We start from the raw sequence: 11,416 nt of genomic DNA, 5'->3' as shown, positions 1-11,416 counted from the left end.
TTTGCTCCTTACTGATGGCTCTCTAAGGTGGCCAACCAAGGGCTCTTCAAGAGGCTAATTTGCTAAAAATCCTTATGCATAGATGATGATAGGCCTAAGGGGGAAAGAAAGCTAAGAGAGTTGAGAGAGGAGAGAATGATGAATGAGTGAGGGATGATGGATATGTGAGAAATGGGTCTTATTTATAGGTGAGGCAAGGGAGCTAGTTTGCTAAAAATAGAGTGTCCATCATTTGAATCTTCATCCAAGAGTGGCCGACCATTGATTTCTGGGAGTGTGGTGATTTTTGCTTGATTTAAGTGCCACAACATCATCAGATCAGGACTTGATCAATTGCAAATCTCGGGAAATCTCTTATTTCTTCAACTCTTCAAGGAGCTTGTGTAATTGAACCAAATTTGATTTTATGAACATCCACATGCAACCAAATTTGGTTGACTTGGTCCTCCATTTGGATGGTTTTGTAATCAACATAAAGCTTTTAGACCTGTCAACAATAGTAGATAATTTAAAGGACCAAAGAATATAATTTAACCACTTTAATTAATCAATTTAATTAATTAATTAAAACCTAATTTATTAATGAAATATATTAAAATAAATTATTAAATATAAATTTATATTTTATTATTTAATTTAATCATGCATGGCCCACTTTATAGCTTGAAATATAATATGCTCAAATTAATATAAAAGAAGCCATTTTCTGCATGAAAACTATATAATAAAGCATAAAATCATATTTTAATAATTTCTATGTCCCAATTTCATATTTTTCATATTTTTCATATATTTCATATATTTCATTAACTTATTAAATAATTACTTGGTTTTAACAACAAATTTAAGTAAAATGTGACGAATTATATAGGAAAATCCTATATATTTCAGTTTACAGCTGCTATTATTTTTGCATTGAAATTTGGTGTCATCATTTGTACGGTGAAAAATGCTTACTGATCATAAGAGCTTGAAATACATAATGACTCAGAAGGATTTGTTGCGAAACAAAGATGGCTGAGTATGAAGATATGATTAGTATGATTTCATCCGGGAAGCAATGTAGTCGTAGATGATTGAGTAGAATCTCTATTTGTGTGAGAGTGATGATACAGACAACTTTGTCCGATGTTGTTTTGCAGAGTTAAAGCTAAGTAAAAGCTATTTTCAGTGAAATTGGACAGTGGTTCAGGCCACAATCCATCCGAAATAAAATATTTATTTTATTCATGGTCCTGTATTGTTAGAAATGTCAGTGAAATTTGATAAGAAATTTTATCGATTATGTGCTTATTACGAGAAGGCAAATTGCATAAATGCAAAGTTATTCTGTAGCTAGAAGGTAAATAGCTTTGGAATTCAAAACTTGAGGTCTTATATGGTAATTAGACATTAAAGAAAGTACGTAGATATTTTATGACTCATCCAAGGAAATTAGAAAAAGGCAATGACTAAATTGGAATTTGAAATAATTTAATTAATTAAAAGATGAAAAGAATATCTCTTATTTTAGTCATCTTCAACCTAAGCACTGGAAACCTTAGGAGAGAGAGAAGAAACTTCATGGCTAATGGATAAGTTTCCTTGTCTCGTTTTTAGTAATTTTGATATTTTAAAACCGGGATAGCTTAATCTATCTATTTGGAGATCAATTTGAAAATTATCAAGGTATGGAAATGGGGTCATGGATAATATGCTTAAGTTTAAAATTTATGGTAGAAAATAAGGTGTTGATAGATAAACAACTTTACAAAATGATTTTGATGAAACATGATTTAGGACTAAAATGTAAGTTGTAAAATTGATGAAAATTATAATTTATAGAAAATATGTGCTGTAATTATTGTTGAAATTCAGTTAGGCTTGGAATAGGAATTGATTGCATGAGTTTCATTTTCTGATCCTAGGGACAAAATGGAATTTATGGAAAGTTAGGGCAAAGGTAATTTTTCCTAGGACTAAATGAGTCAATGAATGAATGTGTGAAATTGCTGATTAAATTATTTATATAGATCTGGACAATACAAATTTGAGGTTGACGACGAAAGAAAAGGTTTGGATTAGTAGATTTTTAAGCGAACAAGTGTTGAGGTAAGTTCGTGTAACTAATCAAGCAGTAAATATGTTAATTGAATGTTGTGTTTGTATGTATGAGGTGAATTATTTGATTTCTATGATGAAGAATTGAATACATGTTTGAAACGGTGAAAAAATGGGTTAACTCCGTTTGAATATTAAATTCCGATGATATATGTGCTTTCCTGAAATGAATGAGGTCCTGCATTTGTTACGGATGGGATTTAACTCGAACAAGTATCTATGATCTCAGTATAGAAAGATAGCCCCGAATGGGTAACCTAATTAATCCCTCTCGAGCATATGTGTAAATGCTTAATGAATTTGACTAATTGAATAAAGATAATAGTAATTTAATACATTAATCAAGAAAAGGAATGGTCTAGATCGAGGGAAAACAAGTTCTCGACTAATCGAATAGTTATCATTTTACATTCGAGTACGTCGTATGTAATAAGTTCATATAAATGTGTTTTAAATGCTTTATATTGAATAATTATTAATACGAGATTACAGACATGTTTGACAATGATTCAAGGATGATTCGATGTTAGAAATCCCGGTTGAACCTAGGATAGATTTGGATACTAGTGACATGTCATTAGGGGATTATTGTGATTATGTGTTCTGGGTTCTAGTCTTGTACGTCCTACTAGTGGCTGAGTATACCGACATGTGTTGTGGATACTTGACAGTTGTGTGAGCAGCACCATGTAGCTACGTCTTGATTAACAGCTTGTGTGAGATTGATAAAGATGATACAGGTATGTACATGAATCGATAAGCTTAAATTGAAGAAGTTGTGAGTTCATATAAGATATGATTGAAATGTGAAAGGTTTGTTAGCTAATGATTACATGTTGTTATGTTCAAATTGATGATTTGTATATTCATGTTAAGATTGAGTTTATTTCATACGGCTTACTAGTATAAGCTACTTTTTATTTTCCTGTTTTATAGAGATCTTAAAGCTAGCTCAGTCTTGGGGATCATCGGAGACTACATCACACTATCCAGCTGTCAATTTGGTACTTTGAGCTTATGTTTAAGTAGATGCATGTATAGGGACTTGGTCATTTTGGTATATTTGGTAATGTGTTGTGTCATTTGAAATGTCTTGTAAATGTTAAATATTTGGTCTTGTGCATAGCTATGAAAGTTGTCTCATTTGGTTGTTTGGATGTATATATATATATGCAAATGGCCTTTGATTGTGGTTATAATGTCTTGTGAATGCTTATTGAGATTTAATATTGAAGGTAGTAATGGGTTAATATTAGAGATGTATTATCATTTATGTGGAGGCAAAATATGCATATAGTAGGTGGATTATTTAGATGGTTTTGGTTATGATTTTGACATGAATGAATTGGTAAACTTTGAGATTTCTGTATATTGTGATTAATGGTATGAGACAAGCATGAATTGAACTGTTTGGAGCTGACTTAGATGCCTATTTTATGCAATGAATTATGCAATTTGGTTCGGTGTAGGTTTATGCAACTTGGGTGGCAAAATGGCTTGGTAAATAGTCATTTTATCCACACGGGTAGAGACACGGGCGTGTGTCTCAACCGTGTGTGACACATGTTATGTTGCACGACCGTGTGGCCCTGGTGTTGAAATTCAAATCAAGTCAGTATGCTCCACAAGGCCTCACACACGGGCGTGTGACTTGGCCGTGTAGCATAAGTCAATATATCCTACAGGTTTGGCACAGCCTAGCACACGGCTTGGCACACGGGTGTGTATGGCCAATTTTAGGGCACACGAGCGTGTATGTGGCCGTGTGACCCAAGTCAAAGAGTTACACGAGGTCGGACACAGGTTGGGACATAGCCATGTGCTCCCATTTTGAATGTCACAAGGCCTATGACATAGGCGTGTCTGTTGGCTGTGTGTGACACACGAGCAGGCCACACGGGCGTGTGTCCCCTATTTTGGAAAAATTTCTAAATGTTCAAAAAGTTTCCAAAGCTATCGATTTAGTCCCGAACCACTCCCATTGCATATTTTGAGCCTCGTAGGCTCGAATTAAGGACAAATGTTTGGTTGTGAATGGAATGTATATGATTTGATTAATTGTATGTGAAATGTATATTTAAAATGTGGTATAAGTCCGGTAATACTCCATAACCCTATTTCGGCATTGAATACGATTGAATGGTGTACACATACACACACACGCACATACATACCTACGTACGTACGCATGTACTTACATACATATATATATACATATGACTACATGTACTATACATACATACATACATACATACATATACAATACATATACATATACATATACATATACATATACATATACATATACATATACATACATAATATACATACATACACATACACACACACATACATACATACATACATACATACACACACATACATACATACATACATACATACATACATACATACATACACACACACACACATACATACATACATACATACATACATACATACATACATATATACACATACACACACATACATACATACACAAACATACACACATATATACATACACATACAGACATACATACATACACACACAACATACACACATACATACATACATACATACATACACACATACATATTTACATACATACATACGCACATACATACAAACATACATACATATAGAGACAAATGATATACTTTTGATTCTCATTTCCTTTGTTTCCTGCATTAAATATTCTAATCAATTTCTCCTTATATACTAAATCAAGTTATACCACTATCATCTTCGAGGATAAACAGAAGAAAGATCTAATCTATTCCTTCAAAGCATTGATATATATAAGTTATTGTGAATTCCCTCCCATTCTAGTAGTAAACTAACAAGTATGTCAAAAAAAATCTAATCCATCAAAAATTTCACATGGTCCAATGAGTTTGGAATTCAATTTTTTCTTAAATGCCAAAATGCCAAAGCAACATATCTTTTCCTATGATGAAACTTCCAAATGCCTCATTGACTACTTCGTAATCGATATTTTCTTTGTAACAATTGTTCACCTTTTTTTTTAATAATTTGAATCTTTCTTTGATTTCTTGAATAGAGTCAAGTCTGATTAATAATCTGAACCTTTCATCGCATAACATTTCGTACGAAATGATTTTTGGTGCTCAATTTGTAATTATAATGGTAGTTATCTTTTGTTTATGAAAGGTTTTGGTTCCCAGTTTCTTCCATATACGGCAACACCATTATGGAATATATCTCCCCAAAATAAAGATATGCAAATGCATTGCCATAACAATTGTACTTTTTGAAACTTTTGACTTTAGTTTTTTCCTATATAATTAACTTCGTATACTTTGTATGAATTATAAGTTTTATCAAACTTCTTTTGGGCCTCAATTTCTATATAAACATCTCTATCCTTTGAAGGTTTTCCATTACAATCCTCAAGTATTTATGAATCTTTATAGAACTTTCATTAACAGAATAAACTCTTAATACAACTTAACGATGCTTTCTTTAATTCCTGACAACCAACGACTCTCTTACAAGTCCCAATACATCTTACTCCTTCGAAGACGTACATCATATTTTTGAGCTTTCTAAAGGAGCTCAGTCTCAATTTGCAATTACTTAATATGTGGACTTCACTTCGAAGACAAAGGAATTAAACAATATTCAATTTGAATTCATATGAATTATGATTCACTTTTGTCACTGTATTTCCTTTTTTTTTTGACTCATTACCGTATTACCATATAATATTTATATATATTCATATACTGTAACAAAATCGACTTAATTTAGTGAAACCACCCTTATCCAACATTTCTTGTTATTTTATAACTATTTTAAGCTACGAGAAGGAAAGCCGCATTACAATTTATATTATTTTCCTTATAGTGTTTAATATGAAAGTCTCAATTTCAATTCTATCATCTACGAAAAATTTAATGTTTAGGATATCATCAGTTATGTTACTTTACTAGTGGAGTCCTTCGTACTCATATGTAATAAATTCCTTAGTTGAGTTGGTGTCACAAATTAACGAAGGACCAACTTCGTTAAGAAATTACAAAAATAAACTTTCATATTTAAAATAAATTATATTATCTGAAGGTGCTTTAATCTTTTAATTTGAAAAAAGAATAAAAATATGCATATTATGGTATTTAAACTCATGCCGATTATTACATTGGAAAACCTTGAAATTACCACTTAATTACAGCTTTAATTTAATTTATTTATACATTTTAATTTATTTTTCATACTTTATACCTTAACCATTATATATCTATGTTATTAATAAAATTTCTGATTGAGTTAATGTCACGAGTCAACTAGACACTAACTCAATTTTAAAATTACAAAAAAGACTTTCCATATTTAAAATAAGTTACATTATGTGAGAGTAGTTTAGATATACATCTATATTCAAAATATGTAGTTTCTATAAACATACATGTATGATAAAGTTTATAGTATCTTTAATTCACTTCTTTATAAGGAAAGAATCATTTGGAATCTTTATGATTGGCCCAACATAATCCTCCTTTTTTAGTCAACATATTCGTTTCACTGTGATTTACAAGCCTTATATTTGGTATTTAATCACAATCTTTTTTCCAACCTTAAGACTTTAATATCTAATCTTGAGAGGTTTGAAATCTTGATCATTCAAAATCTTAAACGTATGCATTCAATATTATATTAAAAAAATCAATAAAATCTATCAGATTAAATTTTAATTCAATTAATATCAATATTATTATCAATAACCTTGCAAGAACCGAGCTTTGTAAAAATAGTATTTATTTATTAATTAATTCGATTTCTTCCCCTCTTTAACATTAACGAAAAATTTGACTCAACTTATATGGTGCTTAAGAATATTCCAACAAACTGAAACAAAAACTCTTTTAACTGTTCAAACTTTATAATTGAAAATCTTCCTCGAAATCAAAGCCTCTTTTCTCGATTTCCTTTTTCTTCTTAAGCACCATATAAGTAAATCCCCCCCCCCCAATCTCTCTCTAAATCTCTCCTCCATAAATCTCGCCTTTCGACAATCAACTTGAGTCCAAATATTTCACTTTCGAAACGAGTGGACGTTCCACTTTGTCCAATGAATATTACTCTTTGATGGGGAGAGAAATTATTTTAGCTTTGATTAAGATCGATTGTGTACCATTAGATTTATGATGTTGAAGAAAACCCATTTTGAATTTCGTTTTGGTTTTATGCATGGGTTTTTGTATACGAATATGCTTCCAGTTGTTGCTTCCTTCTGGGTTTTTCTCTCCAAGTTCATTGCTTATGTTTTTGGATCAATACTTGGATACTTGTTCAGGTTTGGCACTTTGGTTTTGTTAAGTTGTTGCTTTTCTTAGGGTTTAAGGTACTGGATTAATGCTTTATTTTTTGCTTGTTTGTTTGGAGGTGTTTTGCAGGCCTTCAGCCATTAAACGCTTTGCAGAGAATGATTCCGGGGCATGTTCGGATTCAAACTTTGATGGGGTGAAAGAGAGACAGAACAGTGATCATGTTGATCAAGGAAAGAGAGAAGCAGACAACTCCTCATTGGTGGCAAGCTCAAGCAAGTATGAGTTTTTGTATAGGAAAGGTTTTAGCGGATTCATTGAAGAACCCAAAGCTGAGAGCTATTCTGTTCATGAATTTTATATCGGTTCTGCCAATTGCGATGGTAGATTTCTTGTTTCAAGCGACTCTGCCGATGCTGATATTGGGAAATTGAGGTTGAAGCTGAGGATCCTGGGGAGATTTTTACTGTTGAAAAAGTGAGAATTTTCTGCAGGTAAATTTCGTTGATGGAAGGGAAACAGAGGAGCCTGTTGAAGAGATATCAGAAAGTTTGATGCTTGAAAACGTTTTGCAGAAGGAACCACAGCTAGGGGAAACAGATTTTGTTTTGGAAAATGAAACAGAGGAATCTGGTCTGAGATTCTTCTTTGAAAAGGATTTGAGAAATATATCAAACAAGAAGAGTCAGTTGAGGAGAAAAAACCAGAGCAGAACATCATCAAAATAGAAGATGTTGTTAAAGAGATACCAAAGGATTCTGTTGAGAAGTTATCGGAGAAACCAAAGCACGGGGAGATTGAAACAAAAGATTCTTTTAAAGTAAAAGCAGATGAATCAGTTGAGGAAAGGTCAGAGAAAGACGCAAGTGACATGCAAGGTCATGGTGATCATGTTGAAGACAATTTGGACTACTTTTTCGTGATTGACATGTGTATAGAAAGACGTAAAAAAGATGGGGAGATATTTAGCCCAAGAAACAACGTGGTTGACGTTGAGTCTATTACTCATCAAGTGTTGGCCAATAGACTGGACATAAGTTATGTGCTAACCGATGCCCAAAACATGGAGCACGGAATTCATGAACGCACTAGCAAGATCATACGAAGTCCCATCAATGATTCTGACGAGGAATTCATAGAATTGGAACCGCTGTCTGAAAAGTTGCGTGTAATGGGGGAAGATTTAAGCATGGAGGACGAAGGTGATGAGGAAGAGTTCAACTCAATGGTTTCCCCTGAAAAAACTCAGCAAACGACCTTGCGGGAGGAGTTCATCTTCTCCAGTTGTGATGAGCAAGAAGAAGCAGACAATGAGGATGATTCAGAGTTCTCGTCAGAAGATGATGATTTAATGGAGCGGCTGAAAATAGAACTCAAATTAGCAAGGACTGGGGGCTTCCAACTATTTTAGAAGACTTTGAGTCTCCAAAGATGGTGGAACAGCTAGGGCCACTAAAAATTGAAGAAAAATACGATCACAAATATCATATTGCTGAAATTCAAAAGGTATACAAGAGTTACTCTGATAAAATGAGGAAACTGGACATTTTGAATTCCCAGACGATGCATGCTGTCAGTAAGTCACCAATGAACCTCATTTCATTTCTTTTTTCTTTCTATGGTTATGGTTTTCTTTTTTTCTTTTTTTTTCTTTTTTTTTGCTATAGGTATCTTGGTAGGGCATTAATGAAATAATTCTGGGTTCTCCTTGTCTCATATGATCTTTAGAAAATTCAGCTTCTTTTTTCTATTTTTCCTCAGTTGCTTGGTGGGTCTCCATCTCTCTTTATTCCCATCATCATTTTACTAATTAATGTGCACATAATTGCTTTTTCACTCCTCAAATTCATGATAAAACCACTCTCTATCAGGTGTTAATGTTTTAATGCCATGTGATCCACCTTTCCCCCTTCTCTGGAAGTCCATCAACCCATTCATATCGTAACTACCCCGTTTCCATGTCTCATTATGGTTCTAAATTGTCCTAAACACCGTCCAAGATTCTAAATTCCTTATGAAGGAGAAATGAGGTTACTGTATTGAGTTGTTTCTTTTTTGGTGATGATCCATTGAACTTTAGGTTTACTTCAACTAAAAGACCCAGTTCGACTAAGCAGTGCATTTGGAAGATCTTCAGGTCCAGCAATTAAGTCCATTCTCTCACATAATGTATGGCCATTTAAACAACAGAAGCCTGAGGCTGATCCAGCAATGAAGTCGATTAGAGATTTGCACATGGCCTTTGAAACCGTCTATGTTGGACAAGTATGCCTTTCCTGGGAAATACTTCATTGGCAATATGGAAAAGTAAAAAGGTTGTGGGAATGTGACAGTCTCGCTACTCATCAGTATAATCAAGCTGCTGAGGAATTTCAACGTTTTCAAGTGCTTGTGCAAAGGTTTTTAGAGGATGAACCCTTTCAAGACAGACCAAGAGTTGAAAATTATGCAAAAAACAGATGTGCACTGAGACTTCTACTTCAAGTTCCAGTTATTAAAGGTAATTAATGAGATCTGATCTTAATCTATACATATAGTCTCCAACAAGTTATTAATTCTTGAGAAACTGTGTAAAGCATCAGTATGGTGAATGCCCTTGCAGATGATTGTTCAAAATATAAATTAGAAGATGCAGTATCAAATGGAGTGTTAAGTGATATGATTGAGGAATCCATGCATGTTTTATGGGAATTCCTTCGAGCCGACAAAGACAACACGAATGCGACCTCAAAGACTCCCCAGCAAGCGCAGGTTGCTCCACATGACCCTATTGACTTGGAACTTTTGATGGATGTTAGAACTGAACTTCAAAAAGTATGCTTCCTCAACCTCTTTTTGAATACAAATTATTTCCAAGTTTTCCGCTTGTTTCTTATATTATCATCCCATGCAGAAGGAGAAAAGGCTAAAGGAAATCCAGAGAAATACAAACTGCATAATAAAGAGGCTCCAAAGGCAACATCAGAGAAATCTATTAGATCATACATTGTTCATCGCTCAAGTTGAGCTGAAATTGGTTTCGAGAGTTTTAAACATGTTGAAAATAAGCACAGATCAGTTAATTTGGTGTCATGAGAAATTACAAAGGATTAATTTTGGTAGTAGGAATACAGAGATAGAGCCCTCATTTACACTGTTCCCTTGTTGACATTAGTGGTGACCGACCACTACCACTTGTGTTATCAGTTGTGAATACATTAATTACCTCACAGATAAAGCAATATAAAGAACGGCATTTTGATTCCATCAAAAAGCACATTTTTATTAGTTGGTCTTTTTATTTATTTATTTATGTTTCTACTTTACCAAGAATATTTTGTTCAATAAACCATAGTGGCACTGACATATGCTTATTTTCTCAAAGATTCTTTGGTTGCAAGTTAACCATCCCAAAAATTGCACGGCAATTAAATCATCGTATTTGAATATCTTATAGGAAATTTATTTCTAAATAAAAAAGGGCCCGACTGAAATGAAGTGATGTGTTATTAGCCTAAATTGATTTAATTTTTGTATTTTAATTTAGTTAATTTTTTTGTATTTTTAAAATTTTAAAATTTTAATTTTGATCTAACTATTATGAGTTAAATTCGATAGGTTAAACTCTATTATTAGTATTGTACTATAGGTAAGTTGTGGATTTACTTTTTATTTTTTAATTTGGTCATTTTAATCACTATATTTTTCAATTTTGAAATTTGAATCCTGACGTAAAAGGTAATCAATAAATCCATTAACTAAAATAACATGAATTATTGAGCATTATGTGAAAATACAGCTAACATGAAATTACACATATTATATATATGTGTGTGTAAATTTGCATAACATTTTGAAAATGACAATGAATTTAACATTTATGGTTTGGCCCAACAACCCTTTGACCTAATGGCAAGAGTTTTAGGTTGTAGGCATGAACGCTTAAGTTCAATCTCAAGCAACCTCAACGCTTACCCTCAATTATATAAAAAAACATTTATGGTTTGGATTAGAATTAATATTTGAAAATTCAAAAAGAATGAAACTA

The 11,416-nt window shown here is 32.8% G+C and overlaps 1 protein-coding gene across 1 annotated transcript; it reads left to right on the top strand.

The window, feature by feature from the left end:
* Positions 1–7,106: 7,106 nt before the first annotated feature.
* LOC107887145 (uncharacterized) lies at positions 7,107–10,656 on the top strand. Its single transcript, XM_016811297.2, has 5 exons — positions 7,107–7,418; positions 7,519–8,965; positions 9,470–9,889; positions 9,992–10,203; positions 10,283–10,656. The coding sequence occupies exons 2-5, from the start codon at positions 8,821–8,823 to the stop codon at positions 10,535–10,537; spliced, it is 1,032 nt and encodes a 343-aa protein (XP_016666786.2). The 5' UTR covers positions 7,107–7,418; positions 7,519–8,820; the 3' UTR covers positions 10,538–10,656.
* Positions 10,657–11,416: the final 760 nt, after the last annotated feature.

Source organism: Gossypium hirsutum, chromosome A03, assembly GCF_007990345.1.
Source record: "Gossypium hirsutum isolate 1008001.06 chromosome A03, Gossypium_hirsutum_v2.1, whole genome shotgun sequence".
Taxonomy (NCBI): domain Eukaryota; kingdom Viridiplantae; phylum Streptophyta; class Magnoliopsida; order Malvales; family Malvaceae; genus Gossypium; species Gossypium hirsutum.
Note: the sequence above shows the minus strand (reverse complement) of the source record. Positions and strands in the feature narration are given on the sequence as shown.

Excerpts from the sequence above, each read along its gene's own strand:
- LOC107887145 (XM_016811297.2), top strand. The coding sequence starts at position 8,821 with ATGGTGGAACAGCTAGGGCCACTAAAAATTGAAGAAAAATACGATCAC. Across the intron at positions 8,966-9,469 it reads CCAGACGATGCATGCTGTCA|GTTTACTTCAACTAAAAGAC; the intron begins GTAAGTCACCAA and ends ATTGAACTTTAG. Across the intron at positions 10,204-10,282 it reads TTAGAACTGAACTTCAAAAA|AAGGAGAAAAGGCTAAAGGA; the intron begins GTATGCTTCCTC and ends CATCCCATGCAG.